This window comes from Cygnus atratus, chromosome 2 (assembly GCF_013377495.2).
Source record: "Cygnus atratus isolate AKBS03 ecotype Queensland, Australia chromosome 2, CAtr_DNAZoo_HiC_assembly, whole genome shotgun sequence".
Taxonomy (NCBI): domain Eukaryota; kingdom Metazoa; phylum Chordata; class Aves; order Anseriformes; family Anatidae; genus Cygnus; species Cygnus atratus.
This window is the reverse complement of record NC_066363.1, coordinates 9,170,808-9,194,456: the sequence shown is the minus strand read 5'-3', so window position 1 is coordinate 9,194,456 and position 23,649 is coordinate 9,170,808. Positions and strand designations below refer to the sequence as shown.

Sequence of the window (23,649 nt, the reverse complement as noted above, 5' to 3'; positions counted from 1 at the left end):
TGATATTTCTCATACAACAAGGTAGGAGTAGGACTGTGCAGCAGTAAACCGTGCTGTTACGTTTGGAGGGTACAACATTAAGTTGATGGAGACGTGAGATTTTTGCTGCTGGATTTCAGAAGGTCAAAATCAGTGTGGGAACTTCTCCCAGTGGTGGCAGCTGCAAATATCAGGGAGGATTGCATTTCCAGCAGCTTCCCAGGACAGATTTTCACTGTCAGAACCATTTATTTCTTGTGTACTGTTGGAAAAACATCATAACGGAAACGTGGATATCAGTTCGAGGTTATTTTGGTAATGGAGACAGAGGCATATAAGCAAGGGACTGCAAGGAAAAATTTCACTCCAGTCATATTTGGTGTGTGAATAAAAAGAACACCCAAAGGAAGCACTGATCAAACACATGCTCATTTAAAAGTAGGAGACTGGAAATCTGAAATGCCTGCGTGGCATTTGGGATAGTGCCATGTTCTTAGAGATGACTACTAATAATGTAAATATTTGTCTATGAGAATACCAAATTTAATTTCCTGTAAACCATACAACCTGGGTATATAATAACATGGTGCATGTATTCCACAGCATACCACATGTAAATGTGCACCCATTAGATAAATTGCTTAAACAGCTGAAGCACCATATTTATGATGTATCTTTGTTATGTTCATAGACCGTCTACACCAGACACTTGCCTGGAGCCTTCTGAATTGTTTCAGATGCTTTTAAATAAAAACACAGTCACCATCTCCACCAAATATGGGTGAAAACTTGAAATCACAGAAGAGGCTCAACATAGTCATAAACAAGAGCCACAGTGGGATGTTTCAGGGCCAGCAAATCTCTGCTCCCATGAACTTTCTGGCTACCTGTGCTCCCCTTCACAGCCTGACCCAGCCAACACAGATTGACAGCATCAGTGACCAGGTACAATTCAGAATAAAAGGCTTCAGGTAGCACTGGGAGAGGCATTTTTTTTTTTTCATATTTTGTCTCTAAAGAGACACCTTAACTGGTATTTTCTTTCCTGACCTGTCAGAGAACCTCAGGAGAGCAGATGTGTGCTTATCTGAGCAATAACACAGGCAGCTGCCTTCAAAGGGAAGGGTGGGTAAGCGCCTATCTCAGCAAGAAGTAAGGGGTGGAGAAAAAGCACATTGACAAATATGGCCTATTTTTTGATGACTGCGACTCGTTGCTTCCTGTTAAAAAGCACAAAAGAGGTGAATGTGACTCTCATGTTATTTTTCTGAGGAATTAAAATGTTGATAGATGAAGGTAGCAAAAGCCAGCACTGGTAATGCAACCATCTCCTCTTTCACTAGTAGTTTCCCTCTTTAAAGGTGTTTTTTTTTTTTTTTTTTTTTTTTTTTTTTTTTTTTACAGTGCAGCAGCTTGGACAAGTTTTTGTACCTGAATCACTGCAAATTTTGTCAGGGCATGGCAGACTAGAAGTTGGTGACACGTGTTTGTATACTCTCAGGTTCCTTTGGAGTGGGAACTTTCCATGCCAGCTCCAGAAGGCCTGGCAGGTGAGTTTGTGATATCTCATCCAAATACTCAACAAACCACATGAATCCTGCTCCAACTCCCAGAAGCATTCCCTCACAGGCTGGTGAAGTATCCCAGGGAGGACATTAATTTCCTTTTGAAGGCCGTCAGCTGTAAAACAGCTACTAAAACCTCTCTCGATAATTTAGAAGCATGACTGATACAAATCTGGATGACAAAAAGTACTTAATAACTAGTAAAGAATAAGTAAGCCCTAACTTTCCAAAGAGTCATTCTGCAGTCTTAGACTCACACAAACTTCATTAAAGTAACAGAGCATCGTCTTCAGTGAATCAAAATATTCCATTTTATGTCAAATTCCAATATTTCACTGATATCACATTTCTGTGTCCTTAATTTCATTCACGTATGCATTGAGATTTGTACTTAAAAAGTCTGTATAGCCCATCTCAGGGTCAGGTCCAAGACTGCTGTGGAAACATAGTTATAGAATCAGCATAAAACCCTAAAGCCATACTGAATGAGGTATTTTGATTAAAATGTCGTAATGGATATTTAAGATTTTAAAAAAATCTTAAAAAGAGCTTCTGAGGTACATTGTCTGCTTGGTACATAGGTGATAGTTTGGTATTGTCAAAAAGAGTAACTCCTAGGAAATAAAAGAAAACAGAAAATACTGGCAAATAATATGCTGCAACTATGACAGAGATATTCTCAGGCAAAAATAACAGGCAAAGTCTTATTAATTTTGAAAATTCCTTTAGATTTCTTGCTAAAGATAGATTATATGCAGTCACAATGGAGTTTGGGTAACTTTCCTGCTCCATGCCTACTCAAGCCTCCCATTCTTTGTACCTATGTGATCCACACAGATATCCACATAGGCTTGGCTTTCCTGGCTTGATCATGCTGCTATTTTCACATGTACACAGTGAATCTGAAAAGCTGTTGCTCTGAACAGGTGCCCCTAGAACCCACTTTTCACATTTCTTGCTCATATGTCACCATCCACACAGGGTCAGAGGCAGCAGAGGAGCAGACCTCTTGGCTCTAACTGTCTTTTCCCATTCTATAAACTGCAGATAGGACAGGCTGCCCACCTGGGGATGCTGGGAGCACTGAACAGAAGCTGGGAGCGTGCCCCAACAAGCTGCAGCTTGCACAGAGGTTGCTAAGTGACTTAAATCCATTGCACAGAACAGAATCGTATCGCCTCGAAACAGCAGAACCCAACTTAGTTTCTAGTAACTCATTAAAATGACTCTACAATTCTTTTGATGTTCTGTACTAGTCTGGTCACATTCCTTTCTGTTTTATAGCATGGTAATAACAACATTCTTGTAAACAGTCATATAAACTCTAACCTTCATATTGCTCTCTTCAGATCATCTGAAAGTATTTTCACGTTGGGCTTTGGCTTTCTTGCCCCCATAAAGCATATCCCACCCTAATAACCCACACCATCAAAGGAGCAGGGGAACAAATGAGCAGGGATGCAAAAGTCGATTGCTGTTGGGTCACTTGTTTAGGGCAGTCATACCATCCTGCAGAGGCAGATTTATTTTTATTTTTATTTTTATTTTTATTTTTATTTTTATTTTTATTTTTATTTTTATTTTTTGTAATCATCACCTTTATAAATCCATTGGGGTTTCCATTGCCTTCCAGAAGAAAGTCTCCTGTGGACAGGCAGACTCTAGCTTGGGTGTTTGTCTGTTAGTGCCTACCTTAGCAGCCTGCTCTCTCTCCATTGGTATCAATACACTGCCATCCCCTGCTTGAGCAGATCTGCAGGGGTAATATTTCAGAGGTGCTTGAGCTCTGTATGTGTTATGTGGTTGGCAATGGAGAATTGCAGGAACAGAGGTGGCCTCGGAGGCAAAAAAAGAAGCCACGCTGGTTTAGCCATGCTGCTCTTGTCCAGTGATAGCGTTGGATAAAAGAAAGGAACTGAGTTTAGCTGCGGCAGCGTGTGCTGTAGGTGCTGCGGGAGGACAGGCAGCAGTTTCCAGATGTCTCTGGCCAAAGGCTTGGCACTTAAGCATTTGCTCAAACAAAAGGGCCAAGGATAAGGGACTGCACCCTTTGCAAACAACACAGCACATGGACATGCACTCACATGCAAAGAATTTACATCGGCTGAACAGTTTTCCAGGCAGTCAGTAAATATGACTTATGCCTTCTCTTCCTCCATCAATAGTTTAAACAATCTAAGACCAAAACCAGATACAATGATCTTCCTGACACTGTAAAAGACAGGGCAAGATTTCACACATTTTAACATTTCCTCAGCTTGCTTGTTTCCTTTTCTTTCCCTGTTTCTTTCTACATTTTTATTTATTTATTTTTTTTTTTTCTCAGGACAACTCTGTGTTTTCCTTTGGACTGTCCAGTTGGAGTAGAGAAAGAAAATAATGGCCTGAGAAGCTATCACAGAGTATGAAAAGGAAGCTGTAAATACTCAACTGAACAAACTGCCAACAATCTCTAAATAAGCACTGTGTTACATAGCATATCTGTTGAAGGGTGGTACATTTATAGTAGTTGCAATCTGCTGGAGAATTATTTGCAAGTAGAAAGAAAAAAAAAAGCTAGATTTGACAGATAATTTTTTCACAGTGTTACCCTTTGTTTACAGACCTTCTCTCCTTTTAGTGCACCCTAGAGCAAATCTCCGCATTTTCAAAGGGCCACACCATTGTTCAACTGAAACATTATTATTTCTTCTCTCAAGTTTGATTAAATTACTTGGCACTCAGACAGAAGTTGATAATAATACAAACACAATGATTGAGGTGGCAGATGTTCCGTTATTCTCCTAATGGCAAATAACTAATTCTTTAAACCATGAATACTCTGTTTTAAAGCAACACAGTGGCTAAGTGGGCATCGTTACAGCCAGTGTTATATTTTTTAAATTGAAGTGAGATTGAGAATTTATTGGGGAAGATTTAAATAATTGCTTTCCTTACAAAATAGGGTCTGGCTTTTGGTTTGTGGATTAAATGTGTGTGGAGATTGCATAGATTGGGGCCTGAGAAACTACCTGAGGTTTAACCAAATTCTGATGAGCAGCAGGCTGACGGTGCCTGTGCAGTTGCTGGGGCTCAGCTGCCTTGCGGTGACTTGCTCACGTGTCTCTGCCCTAGGATAAAAGGTGTATTTTTAAAATGTACTAGCTCAAATGTTTTAATTAACACCTGTTAAAGCCCCAGTACAAACTAAGTACCTAACAAAGTAATTTCTTAGGTATCAGCTGGTGGAGAAGTGGCCAAATTAGGTGAAGGTATCAAGGGAAATGTTACAACAGCCTTGTCCTCAAAAAGGACCTAGTGGTGAAAAAGTGACTCCCTCGCACTGCCTGAGGAAATTGAAGTAGCCAGGGTTTGAGTGAGGATCAGAAACCAGGGATTTAAAATATATTAGCTCAAACGCTTGAGCTAATAAGTTTTAAAATAAATCTTTTCTAGACTACACAAGCCCTGGGGGAAGAGCAAAGAGATTAAGGTAAAAATAGAAAACATGAAGTGTCTAATAATGAACCACACCTGTTTAGTGAAATTTCCCTATCTCTGGGCTGGTCTACACCCCGTTTTTGTATCAGTATGCTTGGCTTGGCCAGAAAAGTGTTTTTCTAAGGGACTGGGAAGATGAACAGGTTACCACCAGGGAGCCACGTGTCAGTAGCGAAGGTCCTGAGGGCAGCCACCAAGGTGTCTGCAGAAGGCGTTTGCCTCTCGGTTTTCCCAATACTGGAGGAGTTTTGGTTGTGCTTCATGTGCAGATAAATATAAGGACTTTTAAAGAAGATCTAAAAATGATTTAATAATTTAATTATTTAATTACATGGAGACAAGTGGTTTTCATTTACTACAATGGATCCCAATCTTGTTGGCCTCCAGGCTTTATTGTACCATAAATATTATTACTCATAATAAAAACCAACCTAACATTTTTCCCCAAAACTCTAAGCTTTGGTCTTCAGCTGCTGGTGCTGGTTGAAACTGGAAGAGGAAGTAGACAAAAAACACCAAATACGTCTTCTTTGTGATTTCAGATGTTATTTCACAGACCCCAAAGTTCAGATAACCTGCAGAGAAGTACAGGCTGGCACCCCCAACCTATGAGTCCTCTACCATCAGTCCTTTTCATTTACTGTGAGAGCTCTCACAGCATGTGGGGTTGTTTGATTTCACCATGGCTGTACTTTACATTGCTATAGGACAACCTATGTGTAAGATATATTGACTTTGACAGCAGCTCATAATGTTACATTTGTGTCTTTATTTTGGAGATGTAGTTCTTTTACTACATGACAGGTTACAGGAACCTCTCATTCCTTTTCCAAAAATATTTAGATCCTTTAAAAGAGATGTTAAAGATTAGGTCAGACTAGGGAAAGCTCAGTTTTGAGGCCTGGGTAATTGTTTTATTTTTGTAAATATGTTTAGGGCCAAGTATGTAGCTAGAAGAAACCAACATGTTGTCCTTATCCCCATAGGATCTACAGGAGCCTGTGCATCCAAGTGCCTAGGATGATATCCTGGTTTTACTGAAGTCAGCAGCAGTTTTACCACTGGGTTCTCCTCTTTAGAGTATACCCCACACCCTTGTGAGAGCAGGCAATAATCCTGTTGAAACTTCAGGGCAAACATAGTCTCAGTATAAATAGATATATAAATTATACTTGGGGTTAAGAGGCACTGATGAATATATATTAGGTAGCTTACAGAATACTTACAGGAAAGATACCACAGGGAGTCTTTTTTTCCTTACACATTCTTATGCACCTCACACCTTTCCTTACACCTTGTTATACCCCTATTTTGTGTCTTCTCCCCTCAAAAAACAGCTAACCAATTCTACTGTTTTAAAGGGTGCACAAGAATTTATTCCCTCATGTTGATTTTTAAGAATTTATTGCAATATAATTCAGTACCTCATCCCAGCCATATGTCTAATTGAGAAGGAGGTGTGGGTGCCATCAACAGATCATTGGAAGAGCCCTGAATTTGATTGTATGCCATTGCAGTAATAGGGTTTAGTCATTCATTTGTAAGTGGTCTTCACACATTTGCTTTATTAATCCTCATAAGAGCCCTACTAAGATGAAAATATTAAATTTTCCAGAACACCTTTCTGCTGTGCTTAAAGTTTAATAGTAAAAATAGATAGCAAATAAGTCAAAGAGAACAGTAGGAATCAGGAACCCTATATAAATTAATTTTACTCTCCTGTTTTCATAGTACATGGCCATCTGATGATTGTTAGCTGTGAGATGACAGATGGGGCTTGGTTTTGTGAGCTGATGACTGACCAAAAGGAGGGGTGATTTCTTACTGCCACCCTTTATTATTCCTTTGTTCCCTTCTGCCCCTTTTCCTCCCTCCTTTCCTTTCCCAGCTGCAAAGTCCCACTACTTTGACATCAGCTTTGGTATGGTTGGACGCTGCCATAAGCCAGTAAAAATTCATTAACAGCAGAAGTCTTCCCAGTTTTCTTGTGGAGTTTATTTTCTGACAGGATAGTGAGTTGAACTGGCTCAAAGGGGGGTGGGGTGGGGTGGGGTGGCGTGGGGGGTCAGTGAACACCACAAGTGAAGCCAAGTGAATAAGAGCCATGAGGGAGGAGAGGAGTTGGCTGAGAAGGAGAAGGCACTTCTTAATTTGGTGGCAATGTGCTGTCAGATTGGCTCATCCTGTCTCATTAAATTGTAGCTTGAAGGTACAAGTTCAGTTCAGCTGAAAAGGTCAGTTCTGCTTCCTTCCCCACTCTGGACTCATGGCAGATTTCGGCCAGTGTTGTAAGATGAAATGGCTCACCAAAAGGTGAGAAGAGCTGCTGAGGCCCCGCAGTGGAGGGGACAGGAGGAGGTCCCCTTAGGTGGCAATGTATTGTACTGGATCCGTGAGCACATCTACTTGCACCCTAAGTGTCTTGCCCAAGACCACGTAGGAAATCTGTGAACTACAGAATAGAAAGCTGCATCCCTCTCCTATAAGAGCAATAAACTTGCCATGCTCCCAAAATCTTGGGATCTTGCTTCTCCTGGTCCAGCCAGAATTAGTGCTTCAGAGGAAGGTGATGGTTCCTTACAGATGTATGTTAATCTGCATTAACCAGCATCTCATCTCATCCTTCTTTCCATAAACCAGAAAACATTTTGAACTTGAAAGTATGAGATTATTAGTCCTTTCCAAACTTGTCAGTGAATACAATCAATCTATTTAATGCTGGCTCCAGAACTGCCTGAAACTTTAATGAATTTTACTAAGTTCTCAGCTTTGGCAGTGAGTGCCACAGGCTCAGTAGGTGAAAAAGTCTTTCCTTCTTACCAGCATTGTATTTGCCATGTTTAAATCTCACCGACACTCCCTGTTCCCTGTGGGTCGTGGCAGCAAGAACAACTTTTCCCAGCTCACGCATTAACATCGAATCATGAGATCTGCACTCCCGTCCGTGCTCCCTCTTGCTGGGTGGCTGCTGGACAGCACTATAAATCAAGAATCCCGAATCTGATCCTCACTTTCCCACTGATTCCCTCTGTCATCTCAGTAACTCAGATTACCTGTTTGCCTCTGTGCAGCTTTGCAAAAGGAGATAATGATACTTGTCTAACTGACAAGGGTATTGTGGGATGATTTATCTCGTTAAAGGGAGTGAAGTGTCTAATGCAACTGCTACTTTGTGCGAACTAAACTCATATTTTCCAGAACTTCTCCTGTGACCGCCTATTCTCTGCTTGTGCACCAGATGGCACTACGTCGCAGATTCAACGATGGCACAGTCGCTGCTACCTTTCTGATTTGTGTAACAGGCACAATTTAGAACCATTCTTTTCCATTCCCACAAGAGTCAGGTAAAAAAAAAAAAAAAAAAAACAAAATCTTGAAAAAAATAAAGCTATGTTATATTTTACAGAATTTTCTTTGAGTCTTTTATTTTTATTTATTTATTTATTTATTTTTTCTCAGAAAGACTTAGTGCATCTCTCTTCCCTCAAATGAAAGAAAGTCTTCAAAAACCAACGAGAGACTGTGAGCCACCATTTCTGACCGTGGAGACTGAGAAATACTGTGCCATAAATGCAATTTGACTTGCTTTATTTTTGACCATAACTACACAACATACATAATACATGAATCTAATAATAAAAAAACAGGACTTAATAGTTCATTTGAGATAATCAAAGTGCACTTTTGAAGAGGTATTAATAAGATTTATAATTATTTACATATCCTCTCTAGAGAGCAATGGGAGCTGTTAAGCAGTTTGCTTAAACACGAGCAGTACAGACATAGCATGGGAGAGAAAGTAACCCTGCTTTCTTTAGCTTCAACCTCTCATAAGCCTGAATTGCTTCTAGTATTCCCATTTCTTGTTTACATGTGAAACAACAAGAAGAAATGGAATGCTTCAAGGGGAAGGGACTATTGTATCCACATTGTACTGTTCATAGTCCTGCATTACAACACAATTTATCTTTATAGCTCACATAGAGGTGATATATCACCTTCCACAGTAAATAAGCAAGGTGGACTTTGTGGTAAAATTTAAACTTACTCTAGCATTTTCTTGGGTTATAAAAATATTCCTCCCTATGGCGCCTTACTGAGAGATTAACGTGTATTCTTTCCCCATGGTATTTTTGCTGCTGCAGTTCTGAGCACCTGCTTTTTATGCCTCTCCTTTCAGTATTGGAGCTGAGGAACAGTCAAAGGAATGAAGTGTACATATTGTATTATTTCAGTGCATGGAGACTTTACAAGCCCTGTTATCATATTTGAGACATCACAGAGAATATATGAAAAGGCCCAGAACATTGGTATGCACAAGCCATGGGGCTGCACCATTGCACTGAACTTCGCAGTGGCCTGTGATGTGAAAAGCTGTACGAGATGAGTGAAAGGTGTCTCCATGGGCAAGAACTGGATCCCCAGGTCATTGTTTCTCCTCTTCCCTAATCTGACAGGAGGAGGGCACGGGAATTTAGATAGCGAGCCATCTCTATACTGTAGAAAGGGAAAAATATTTCAGCTTTCTGTGTTCTGCTGCTGAGATTGAGTCAAAGACAGGACACCCTCAAAGCCTTGACAGAAACTATGCCACCTCCGGGTCTAGGTTAGCACCACGTCCTTCTGAGGGGTGATAAGTAGAGGCCAGGAAGAGCTGAGCTCTATGGACCCTGGTCCTGTTAGTCGATCAGATGGGATTTAGAGGGGTTGTCCTCTGCTGCCAGAGTAGACCACAGAAATGTCCAGCCCTCCAGCCACAGAGCTAAATGGAAATGGGAAATAGTGACTCGGAGGGTGTTTTACAGTCCTGAGGGTTGTTTGTCAGAGCTAAAGAATGAATTGCCTTGTAATTTCTCTGCATCTGCTCTCCTTTATTTTCAAGGTGAAGCTTGATACCCCAGCTCATTTTACAGGTCTGTCCTTACTCCTAATGAAGCTAAAGGTAAAATGCCAACTAAGAGAAGCCTGTCCTGTACTGAGGACTGATGGAAGTTTTAAAAAGAGGAGGAGACAAACTCTCCTGTCAAGGCAGCCAAGGCAACTGTTCTGTCAAATTTGCTGTTACATCAATGACAAAATTTTAACAGTTTGTTCCTGTTGGTAAATATGCACATAAAAATAAAATACACAAACATTGTTATGCATGGGAATTCAAACACTGCTTTTGCAGAGTTTACTTATGAAGCTTCAAAATAAACCTGAAGATAATCATGCTTAGGTCAAAGGCATACTTAGGACAAAAGAAACACACAGCCACAGTAGTTATAGTCTAAAAGTGACTGGGGTACAATAAAGTATAGTCACAACTAAATTATATCTTGGGCTGAAGCAGATACATACTATTAATTGGATGTAGGCCCTTTAACCTTTTTGCAGGAAGCAAACTTGATATCTAATAATTTTTGTAAAGATGAGCTTTCTGTGCTTCCAGTAATATTTCTGGGCTTTGAAAGGATCCTGACTTTCCGTTCAGATTGTTTTGATGAGATTGACTCTAATATTTCAATGTTGCCAACTGAGCAGAGGTAAGAGAGGATAAAGGAAGGTGGAGGTTTGATTGCGTTATTCAAAGGATAAAAATACCCTGCTGGTAGTATCACTGCTCTACTGCCGATCCTTTTTACTTTGTTGGCAGACTTTTTCATGGATGTGAAAAATTGTGGCAGAAGTGTGTTAGCTAATGATTCACATATCTCTACTTAAAAAGAAAAAAAAAAAGTAACCTGTTGGGAATAAGATGTGAAGGCAACAGTATTTATATCATACACAAAACTGATTAAAATTTCATTTCTCTGATGAGTTCACCACCTTTCATTCTCATTAACTCTGTCCAGATCTTAAAAGGTCCTAAATTAAGCTTTGTGTTTTTAAAATATACAGGACGATTCAATCCCACTCTCTAATAGATATCTGTTTTTTAGCAAACTGCTTTTGTTTTAACCCCCAAATATTGCTGACTTTGCTAAGAAAAGCTGAAACTCTAGTTGAGACCGGCAATTCCACACCTACAGTTTAAAAAGTAATGGGTGATTTTGTGTGTCTGGCTTTTTCTATGTTGGATTGGACTCTTTAAATGATCCAGGATCTCAAAACAAAGTCTCTCCATGGCTGGAGGGAGACATCAGGAATGGGCTTCATCAACCTTAACTTTAAAGAGTTTTGGAGGATTCTGAAGTGCTTGTGAAGTGTGGTTTCGAAATGCCTAAAGACAACAGAGAAGCCTCCCTCTTGTTCAGTTCAAACTAATCATGCAAGGTGTCTCACTGGTGCTGTTCAGGATCTGCTAATGGTTGACAAAGAAGTAGGAACAAGCAGCTGATGATACCAGCTTAATCCGTCATTATACCTTCAGTTAAGGTCTGACCACAGCGAAAGGGGGTTTAGGTGCATCTTATATCCTAATAACTGAAGTGGGCTAAGGGAATACACAGTCACTGCATCTCATCTCAATGCTAGTAACAGATTTGGCCACTACGAAGTGATAGTCTGAGCTCCGGCACATGCAGGTGAAGACAGGAATTGTTACAGTGCTATCGGAAGCCACCACTTATGGTGGCTTCCACAGACTCACCAATGGGATGGATAAATATTTGCTATTAATTTCTTCTTTTGCAGATGCAGTTTCATCCAGAATTATGTGCTAGCAGCAGAAGTGTTATGAAGAATTATATTTTGTTTCCTTGTAAAGAGAATTAGAGAAAAACTTAGAAACCAAACAAAATCTGAGTACTGAAGGGTGATGACACCTAAGAGGTTTGCAGAAAAGCACTACTGCTAGGTTCAGGCACTTATGCTCTGAATATGGGAAAAGAATTAAAATTGATAGCACATGAAATGTAACTAAATATTCCTGAAGGTTAGGACAGGTGCTAGGTAATTATTCAATCTTTTACTAGCTGTCAGTGGTTGTTTGTAAGTGAGGTCAACAAGATGTTTACTGCATGGTTGACTGCTTTATTTGAAGTAAAGATGTATGATCTTTGAATGAAGATATTAATGATGTGACAAAAAATCCTGAAAAAATACGCCTTTCAATGGGAGCTACAGTTAAAGTCATGTACTAACAAGCTAGTTGCCAAAAGTAGCTGCAAGGAGTGTAATAATATAGATATTTGCTGCAAAAATAGAAAACAGGAAAAGCAATAAATCTGTTAATCATCTCAACTTTTTTATCCTAGGTTTGGTTATGAAGTTATAATTCTCTGAAATTATTATAGCTGGTGATTTTCTTAATCAAATTTAAACTTTCTTTTTCGAGTTTTACACATTCTTCCTAAATATAGATGATAAATTGTAATCAAAATCTTATTTCCTTTTAACTTAAATTGCATTCGTAAAGCATCTCATGGCAATGCAAACTATACTATCAGGAAAAATAAATGAAGGAAAAATATTAACTATAATTGCTAGTTGAGGACTGAATTCAAAGAACTTCCATCTCTATCATAATTCATGTCGATCATTCTAATGATACATTTCAGTGACTTTTAAATGGTACATTCTTTAAATTATGGTTGTGGATAATATACACAGACAAATAGAAATCTACAAATCAGTCTTCATCAAAATATGTTAGCTAATCTGCAAAGTCAAGCCATGAAAGTCAAGGAATATCAGAATTAAGGCTACCTTTGTGATCTTAATTTGGTTACTTTGGGCATAACGAGTTGGCCGTAGTAGTTAATTACAGATTTATGTTTTGATTCCCCTACTGATTCCCTCCCTTGTTCAGTGCACAGATTGGCTGATGTTCCCTTAATGAATAAGTAGTATTTCATTTTATTTTCACTATTCAGCATATGACTTCAAGTCTTCTCTGACTTCCCCCGTCAACTTCTTTTCTGAATTGAGTTTTATTATTTTTCTCTAGGCTTTTACTACAGCTTCCAGATCTCTTCTGTCTAGGAGTTTTGCAAAAAATGGTGGATCTATTTTCACAGCAGCCCAAAACATGAGGGATATTGTCCAACAGATGAGGCCCCAACTCTGCAGACGGGGCAAGAAGGCAGGCCAGAAATGTTTGTTGAATATGAGTGCCCAGTTTCTGCTGGTTAGCATTTGACTTTGCACAGCATATAGCACTAAACAGTATTTTATGTGATGGTTGACTGTGAGTGCTCAGCACTTTGCAGCTCAGAGGCCCCACACCATCAAGTCAGGGACCCAGAAAATGAAGCTGTATAATTTATAACTGTGAGAGAAAGATCTGGTTGAATTTGCTTGCGTAGCTTTGCATAGGAGCTTAACACCAGAAATACATCCAGCTGTCAAGGACAGTGGTGAAACCATCCTTCCTCTTCTGGTAAGCCCTAGGAGCAGATTTAGAGAGAAAAGCTGTGAGCTGTAACCTCCTCCTATTGCCTTTCTGATGTGATGTCTGCACTCTAGGTCATACCTGGGGAATGGCCATGCCGCACTGCATCTCTTTCTTTACTGCACCTGAATCCCCTCTCTCTTTCTCTCTCTCTCTTTTAAAAAATGTTACAAACTATCCAGCTTTTGAAGTACACATTCTACTGGCAGCAGCCTGCCCTTTGTTATAGCCCCTGATCTATCGCTGGTGCCATCCATTTTGTGCCCTGCTGAGGGAGAACTATATGATTATGCTATTGAAGATAATGCCTATGCAAAAAAGGGATTGAATCAAGGCTAGAGAGGCAATTTGATTCTGGCACTTCCTCATGTCTGATTGCAACTGCAAGATTCTTTTAACACAGTTTGAGATGTGTAATTTTCCATATTTAAAAAAAAAAAAAGAGAGAGAGAGAAGTAGGCTGCCAAAGTGGGCATTACATTATGCAGAATCACAGTGACTCTCAGGAGCTGGAGTCAGCGTTGGCCACTCAAACCTCTGTTACTTCAGTTAATAGAGTAGCATCATTAATAATTACTAGTTACCAGGGTCCTGCTGAAAACATGAAGAGCTTGTATCCTATGAGGCCGGCAGGACAAGCTGTCAGTGGATCTTGTAGGTATTTCAGGATGGTAGGGGACGGGCAAATCCCCCAAACTCTTTTCCATTCCAGGTTCAGGAGAGGTGTTTGAGTTTTTCTCTAGATGCCAGCATGTTTACTGTGCCTTTCCAAGTGAGACTGGAAAAGGAATATTTGACTGCTTCTAACCTCTTCACCCAGCCTCTTCCTGCTACTCTCAGATTTCTCTGTTGCTCAAGTCCCAGTTTATTGCTCTGTCATCTTTAGTCCTCCCTCAGTTCTTAATTGTTTTAATAGTCTTTCCCAACAACACCTAATTCAAGGTCCCCTTTCTTACTAGTTCCCATGCTATGCTTAAGTGCAGCTGGCAGTAAGCTGTTGCCTTTCCATGTTCTTCATCTTCCCAAGCAAATGCCAAGCTGCCTTTAGGTTTCCAGACTGTTCCTCAGTTTAGTTTTCTTCAGTGGCCCCTATCTTCTCCCTGCTCCTTTTGCTTTCAATTCAGCAAGCTATTTCCATAATCTGTACCGAGCAGGTTGAAAGCATGACTAACTCTGTCCTCTTGCATCTTGAGTACCCCAAAATGACTGGAAGTAGCTTATAGCTGTCCAAAGCAACAACACAGTGTCAGATCTCTGTAGCTCCAACCTGAAACTTGTATGGTGGATGTAACTTAATGGAATGACTAAGGTCTCAGCAGTCTCCACTGTTCATAGAATCATAGAATCATTAAGGCTGGAAAAGACCTCCGAGATGGTCCAACCATCCCCCTACCACCACTATCACCCACTAAACTATGTCCCTAAGTACCACGTCCAACCTGTCCTTAAACACCCCCAGGGACAGTGACTCCACCACCTCCCTGGGCAACCCATTGTTCATGTGTGACCTGCAGTTTTTGTAGAATCCTGGAATGGTTTGGGTAGGAAGAGACCTTAAAGGTCATCCAGTTCCAACCCTCCTGCCATGGGCAGGGACACCTCCCACCAGACCAGGTTGCCCAAAACCCCATCCAGCCTGGGCTTAAACCCTTCCAGGAATGGAGCATCCACTGCTTCTTTGTGTACTTTTCCCAGTGCCTCACCTCACTCACAGGGAAGAATTTCTTCTTGATATCTAATCTAAATCTGCCCTTTTTCAGTTTAAAGCCATTCCCCCTTGTCCTATTACTACATGCCCTTGTAAAAGAGTCCCTTCCCACCTTTCCTATAAGCCCCCTTTAGGTACTGGAAAGTCGCTATATGGTGTCCCCAGAGCCTTCTCTTCTCCAGGATGAACAACTCCAACTCCTTCAGCCTGTTTTCATAGGAGAAGTGCTTCAGCCCTCTGATCATCTCTGATCCTCCTCTGGATGTACTCCAACAGGTCCATGTCATTCTTGTGCTGGGGGCCTCAGAGCTGAACACAGGGCTGCAGCTGGGGTCTCATGACAGCAGAACAGAGAGGGACAATTCCCTCCCTCGCCCTGCTGCCTACGCTGCTTTTGATGCAGCCCAGGATATGGTTAGCTTTCTGGGCTGCAAGCACACAGTGCCAGCTCATGCTGAGCTTCACATCAAACAACACCCCCAAGTCCTTCTCTTCAGGGCTGCTGTTAATCCTCTCTCTGCCCAGACTGTATTTGTGCTTGGGATGTCCTCAACCCATGTGCAGGACCTCAACCATGTTTTTGTTCAATTTCATGAGTTGTACAAGTCCAGGTAGATGATGTCAGTTACTCTTCCCTTATTCAGCAATGCTGTAACCCCATTTTAGAAGGCCACCGAATTTGTCAGACACAATTTGCCCTGAGTGAAGCCATTTTGTCTGTTACCATTCATCTCCTTATTTTCCATGTTTCCAGAAGGATCTGCTCCATGATCCTGCTGGGCACAGAGGTAAAGAGGTAAGACTGACTGGCCTGTAGTTCCCCAGCTCTTCCTTTTTTTCCCTTTTTTTTCTTTTTTAATGGGGGTTATATTTCTTCTTTTCCAATCCACGGGGACTACACCAGACTGCCATAACTTTTCAATTATGATGGATAGTGGCTTAGCAACCTCATCTGCCAGATCTGTCAGGACCTGTGGATGTATCTCTTCACGTACCATAAACTTGTGCATCCTCAGGTACCTTAGATGCTCTCAGACCTGGTCTTCTCCTACAGTGGGCGGTTCACCATTCTTCCAGTCCCTGCCTTTATCTTCTGTGACTAGGGAGGTGTGGTGACAGCACTTGCCAGTGAAGACTGAAGAAAAAAAATCATTGAGTACCTCAGCCTTCTCCATAACCTGGGTAACCAGGTCTCCTATTTCCTTCTGGAGAGGGCCTGCATTTTTGCTGGTGTTCCTTTTATCACTGTCTTAATGGTTGCACTGGTGATAAAAATAGTCTCTTTGTGCAGATTTGTGCAGAAGGTATAAAAGATGTGTTTCAGGGACAAGCCACATCTTAATATATTTTTTTCTACAAGTATTTTTTCTAAAGCATAAAAGCATTAAAGTTCTGAAAAAAGGGGTTACCACAGAGTTTTAACATGGACAAGACATGTATTTTTCCATGGTCTCATTTTTGGAAAAAGTGGAACTCTTTTGGATGAAGTTTTCCAAAGAAGACCTTTCAAGCTCAGACAGACATCTAACATGTCAGATTCAGCCTAGTCACCTGATGTTTTGCAACACTGGGAGCACCAACCTGCTTGAAATAGGAAGAATTAAGTAATCTCAATAATTGTTGATGCTACCAGTGATACCTATAAAGCTCATATACATTATGCCTAATGTACCTTCAAATTAACTCAGTTTTAAGATGATCTAAGCCCATGGAAATACAGGATGATGGAAACTGTGGAATATCTATGATATCTGATAGGCAGGGATATTAGCCAATGATGGTAGATGATATTTAAGTGAAAATGTCCATGAGAAAAAATGCTTAAAAATAACTACAGTTATTTATTTGAATTCCACAAACATTTTCAAGAGGTTGTTTAAACTTCGACTAATTTTTACAGATGTAAACTTCAGCAGTCATCTCAGAGCTAGGAAAATCTACTGTTTGTGCCTACAAATAGTATCTGCTATTTGTTTACTGAATAAGTAGTTTGGTAAGAAAGAAAACTGCAAAGCCAGTGATGGATTTTTTTTTTTTATCCATTTAAACCTTTATCATGTGCAGTCAATATTACATAAAATCGTGATGAAAACTTTGTTTATAAACTGCAATGGATAAATTTTCTGTAAACTATGGATAAAAAAAGGTTTTAAATGTCTCAAAATTACTGAGTAAATGAGAACAACATATCAGAACTTCTCATCTTCACTCTTTAAAACACTTCTACAGAGTCTTTCAGGTCAGACTATGAAGGTATCTGCAGAACTTCACATTAAATCACCTGTTGACTCCCTCTGTGTGCTGGAAGTATTTTGCATTACTGTTCACCTAGAATTTTAATTGCCTTAAGTCTAGAATTAAGTCTAGAATTTTAATTGCCTTTTTAGGACTCAGAGTCACAATCATATTACTGTAATCTAACAAAACACCATGCATCAGCTCATGTGTGTATCCTCAGCCAGTGGCAAACGTAAGGATTTTTCCTACTCCTAAAGAGCATTATAATATGCCTTGCAAGGGGCTTGAGATCATGAACTTATGGGACATTACAAATTGTCTTGAGTTGGCTGATGTTAGGAGTCTTTTAAAAATGTATGTGAATTTGAACCTTTGCTTGTTTACAGTCACAGAATCACAGATGGAAGGCACCTCTGGAGGTCACCAGGTTCAAGCCCCTTGCTCAAGCAGGGCCACCCAGAGCAGGTTGCCCAGGACCATGTCCAAGTGGGTTTTGAAGATCTCAAAGGAGGGAGACTCCACCACCTCTCTGGGCAACCTGTGCCAGTGCTCAGTCACCCGCACAGTAAAGAAGTGCTGCCTGGTGTTTAGACAGAACCTCTTGTGTTCCTGTTTATGCCCATTGCCTCTTGTCCTGTCACTAGGCACTGCTGAAAAAACCTTGTGTCTGTCTTCTTTGCACCTTTCTTTCAGGTATTTATAGACTTCGATATACCCCCCTAAAACCTCCTCTTCTCCAGGCTGAACAATTCCATCTCTCTCAGCCTCTCCCCACAGGAGCAGTGCTCCAGTGCCTTGATCATCTTGATGGCCTTGGATTCTTTCCAATATGTCCATGTCTCTCTTGCATTGGGGGCCCCAGAACTGGGCACAATACTCCAAATGTAGCCTCACCAACTCTGAGTAGAGGGAAAGGATCACCTCTCTTGACCTCCTGGTGATATTTTCCTAAAGCAGCCAAGAATACTGTTGGCCTTCTTAGCGGCAAGGGCACATAGTGAGCTCATGTTCACCTTGGTGTCCACCAGCACCCCCAGATCCTTTTCTACAGAGCTGTTTTCCAGTTCAGTGGCCCCCAGGATGTTCTGGTGCCTGGGGTTGTTCCTACCCAGGTGCAGGACATTACATTTCTCCTTGCTGAGTGTCATGAGATTCTTGCCAGCCCACCTCTCCAGCCTGCCGAAGTCCCTCTGAATGGCAGCATGGCCTTTTGGTGGGTCAGCCACTCCACTCAGTTTCACGTCATCTGCAGATTTACTGAGGGTGCACTCTACCCCATTGTCCAGATCGTTAATGAAGATGTTAAACAAGACTGGATCCAGTATCGACACCTGGGGTGCTCTGCTCATTACTGGCCTCCTTTGTAAAAAACAACAACAACAACAAACTAGACTTTGTGCCACTGACCGCTACCCTCTGGGAAGTCCTGGGTACACGGTGGTCTTACAAGCCTTAAAATGTAGCTTTTAAATATAAACTTTTTATGAGAACTTAGCTTAATGTGAGAACTTCGGAAAATCCTAAATAAAATCTCTGAAATTATGGATATCTTATCTATCTCTTGGTGTGTGTGTGTGTGTGTGTGTGTAATCTGCTAATGACTTTAACGTTCTGCTGATAGGTTTTTCTGTTGACTTGAACATTGCGGGAGTGGCTGCATAGTTAAAGCTGGAAATTCCCACCCATTTTTCCACTGTCTCTCCCGGTAGACCAACAGATGTTCCTTATTAATTTTTAGCAGATAGATTTCTTGTTGATAACTCAGTTTATTTTTTATTATGTGGAGGAAGCTGGGAAGTGTTTTGTTATGAAGCACAGCTTTTAAAAATATTTTCATATCCCAGGATTTTTCATAATATTTCTGAAAATTTATTTTCAAAGCACAATGATGGTCGAGCCTTCAAGAGTGTACTAAAGTTCTGACATTAAATATAAAATAGTAAGAAGTATCTTGATCACCCAAATCTCAATGTGTCTGAAGATCTCCTTGGTATAGACTGTAAGACCACATGCAATCTCCCATGTAAAATTATTTGAAATTATCATGCACTGACAAATTTACAAATTAAAATGAACTGACTCATGTTTTCCTGTAGTGAAAACATATCAGGATGGTGTTGCCACTGGAGACTTCTTTTTGTTTGAAACATATCCTGCACAGAGTCTTCCCAGTGTGTCTCTGATTCCAGTTGGGATTTTTGGCAAATTTTTGGGCAATTTTCTTGGCAATAGAAATGTTTCTTAATGATAAATAGAATTATGAAACAAGCCCATTATGAACATTATGAAAATATTTTCTCTTAGAATTTTTCATAAAAATGCATTTTTGTAATAAAATTTATTTTTTTCTGCCCCATTAATGGTCAAAAAAATGACCTGCCTTTAAAGTAAGGGTCACACTTGCATTTGTTTAGCTTGTGTATCATTCAAGTCATCTGCCTCATCTCTCACATGTAAAGAATCCTAATGGCATCAGGGCTTCTCTGTGTTGTAGAGACATACAGTATTAAGACTAGTACTTGCCTTTAGCTTCTTGCCGGAGTTATATATATTCACTGTATTAACAGAGATGCCATCAGCTTTTGGCAGTTTAAATTACATTCAGGATAACAGAGTCAATGCCTTGGCCAATTAATGAAATTACACTAATGACAAATAGCCAAAGAAGCAGCTGCAATGTTTGATGCCTAATTGCTATCCAAACCACTGTAAACAACAAATTATAGTGAATCTCCTATTAAATTATAAAACTGTGCATAAATAGGGACATACCAGTACAGTGTTATGGAGGTTTAAGATGTGATGGACCTTCTCCTGCATATATTTAATCATCAGTGCATGTGCAAAACGAACATTACAGGTAAGTTGTCTGCAGTTATCAATGGTCAGTCATACATTTCAGCAAAGTGCCAGTCACATCTCATATATAAACTCAGTTTCTCATCACTGTGTAAAAATATCTTCTGGCCAAGAGGAAGATGTATCTCAGCAAAAAATATATCGTGTGCTCCCTCAGACAAGCCTTGTTCATATCATACCACATTTTCCTGCTTTGGGTATATCTTTTTAGGTTAATACCCATGACCGTCAACTGAGGGCTTGACTGGTGTCTAACAAAAATGACCATGCTCTCCCCTTGGTACCTTTGCATACAAAATGTAAGTAATAACAACCTGTAATAACAACATGGTTAACAGGACTGGTCCTACCCTTTGGCCTTAGTGCAGCAAGGCTCAAGTCTAATGGCACAAGGAAACTCCATGCTGTCCACTAGACAGGGGAAAACCTTCACCAAGAAACTCATAAATAAATGCAATCCTTTCCTCTCATTTCTCACCCCAAAATAGTTCTCTGAGAAAGCAAATTGCTGAAATGCAAGTGTCTGTGGAGATGCAGGATTGTTTAATGCTGGTTACCACCTCGGGCATTCTGGAAAGGCTCTCTTACACAAGGTGCGTTTCAGAGATCTGAATATGTGCTAAACAAGTCCTGCATCTCTGCCTCGTAGCTCTGGGAATGCTAGGCAGGTAATTAAGAAATCACACGGCACAGGTGTGCCAGGTGAAGTTTGGTAGCTTGCTTTTGATCTAAATTGAGATGCTCTGGGGATTTAACTTCTTAAACAAAGAGGGCATAAATAAATAATCAGGATTTTTTTTTTTTTTTTAAGGTTGGAACAAGTAGGCTATAAAATTTTTGTCTTGGACGTGCACAAGTAGGCAATGCTAGAAGATTGTTTAAGGCTAGGGCTTTGTTTTAAAGGGGGTGTTGTTTTCATTAGCTTGGGTCTGATTAGTTTTTTCACTGGGACTTTCCCCACTGATATAAACAGGAACAGTATTTGGTTGTTAGGAACTACCTCAGGAATAAGTTACAAAAGTGTCTTTAAAAATAGATCTTAAAAAAACCAACAAGCCAAACCAAAACCTGGAATATTAGTTATAACATAGGAATTATTCAGAGCATTTATTTTTAATATTCATAATTGAAAATGAGACAGCTTTAAAGTCTGTAATGAGTCCTTCAGTGTACCATACTCTAAGCAGAACATTACTTCATAGCTGGAAGCCAAGAAACAGACAGACAATCAATTCTTAAATTATTCTAAGCCCACACAATAGCCTCTTGCCACAAAGTTTCGGCATAGTGCCTATGTGCTACCGTGTGGGTGGGGTGAGATTGGGGTAAACAAGAACACAACTGCCCACTTTTGCATTTTCTTCTGCGCTTAAGTTCAGTCTTGCACAGATACTTTCAGTAAGTTTGAAATGTTTCAATGCCTATCTTTTCCTGATAAACCTGAGACCAAAACTCTTGTGGAAAAGGTATTTCAGAGCTTGAGTAAGAAAAAGACATGCCAGAAAATAGTGCTATTGAGCTGAAAGTTTTAGCCTGTTCTTTGGTCTTCTGAAGTCTGAAAGCTTTCATATACTTTCTCCAAACAAATTGGGTGGCTATCTCTGATCTATCAGAGTGCCCTTAAATTACTTCTTTTGATACCTTGGGGAAGAAAGATAGTGCGGGTGATGTCATAGGGCTCCTTCCAGCCCTGCTCGTGTGATGCCGGCTCCTCTCTTTCTTCAGAAAGCTAAATGTAAGGGAGGTCATATGCAGGGAAGGTTTCTAGAACAGTGCCAATATACAGCAGTAGTAAAAGCAGTGATGGCACTCTTGTGACACTACAAATACGCTATAGTCAATTTGCAAATGCTAATTTTATGCTTTTTTTAAGAAAAGCAAAAGACTTGCTCTCACTAGGGGCTGAAGCATCTCTTCAATGAGACTTTGGTAGTGGTTGTGATTTACAGCTTGAAGTACAGTACATTGGGGGAAAGTTGCAATAGCAGGGCTTGTGTGTAATATATGACTTCAGAGAAATGCCCAGCTTTGCTGGAAATAGGAATAGATGGAGGAGTTGTTCTGTAACTCTGAAATCCAGAGCTGAGTGATCTTGCAAAGATTGAATTGTGGTTTGAGTCAGATACAGAGAAAAACTGAAGTAACAGAACTGCTTGCGAATTCTTTTTTTCCTTTGGTTCTAAGGACTGGACAGATGCTTCAGCACATCTCCAGCAGGAATAAAATATGCTTTTAAGTTTTTTTGCTGTGTAGTGTCCTGAGGGAAAATCCATCCCCCCAAATAAGATCTTATAGTTGGTTGATTTGTTTTCTGCTGAAATGTCCTCTGCTGTCACCTGTTAGGTTTATCATAAGAATAAGATTGTTCTGTCATTTCTACTCCTAAGAATTCTGGATCTAGAAGTTAATAAAAGAAATAATAATAATAATAATAATAATAATAATAATAATAATAATAAATAATGTTAATAGTTAATAATAATAATAATAAAAGAAATAATAATAAAAGAAGGTAATAAAAGAAATGAAGGTTTCTTCCATCTCACTCACTCCATCACCTCCTCCTGTGCTCAGTCTTTGTCTGAAATCTGGATACTAACCATCAAATATTTTTACTTAAAAGCACTTTGAAACATTACCTGCTTCTGAAAATTAGGAAAGGATTTTTTTCCCCCTAAATATTCTGTAGAGAGGAACTGCACAGAGGAACACTGCCAGCTGTAGTGCAGGAAAATTCTGCCCCTTTGTGTCACCCTTAACTCCAGTCAGAAGCATACAAAATTTGCCTTTCTTCCTTTTCCACTACTCACCAATATTTCGCACATCCCTTTCCCCCCCAATTACGTGATGAGTAAATTAAAAAGAAAGTGCAGCTATTTGCAGCTAAACACCTTGAGGTTGGATTTCTCCCCAGATGGTGTTTGTCCCCCCCGGAGCTGTTGGATTTCTCACGAGAACAAAGATGTTCTGGTATTTTGACTTTGAGGAGATCTGAAATATTAATGATACATGGGAGCAAAGAGGAAATCTGGACCATGAGTAAACTCAGCCTGTACTTCTCTGAGTAGGTATGAGTTCCTCCCACGTTGTTGCAGGGGATCTTTTGCTTCCTGCATTGTTCCTGGTCTCTCAGCAAATAGGTAGAGAGTACTGAACTGTGAAGACAACATTTTTGTCCTCCCAGAGCTCAAGGATGGCTTTCTTTTAAGCATACTTATATAAAAATTTCTTCTCATATCACAGTAAAAACAAGAGAATTTGGTGAAAGCAGAGGACCTCAGTAAAACTCAGTTGAGTATACTGAATATGAATTTGATACATCTGAGAATGTTATAAGCTTATTTAAGCAGATGGTGCAGACCACTCCATCCTTGCTCTTCTCATTATCTCAGTTGGTGGGATACAAGGAACTTGGGACTTAAATTACAAGGAGGAGATGCAGTCGGGCTGATAAGGGCTCTTATCAAATCATGTAAGTGCAGACCAAGTGATGAGCTACAAAGCTC

At 40.1% G+C, this 23,649-nt stretch overlaps 1 protein-coding gene across 1 annotated transcript in view; it reads right to left on the bottom strand.

Moving 5' to 3' along the window:
• RNF32 (ring finger protein 32) overlaps positions 1–18,633 on the bottom strand; it is a 103,484-nt gene extending 84,851 nt beyond the window's left edge. Inside the window, exon 1 of the mRNA XM_035570203.1 lies at positions 18,206–18,633. Coding sequence (XP_035426096.1) covers positions 18,206–18,633 — 428 coding nt within the window. The remainder of the gene's footprint in view (positions 1–18,205) is intronic.
• Between the last annotated feature and the right edge of the window lie 5,016 nt (positions 18,634–23,649).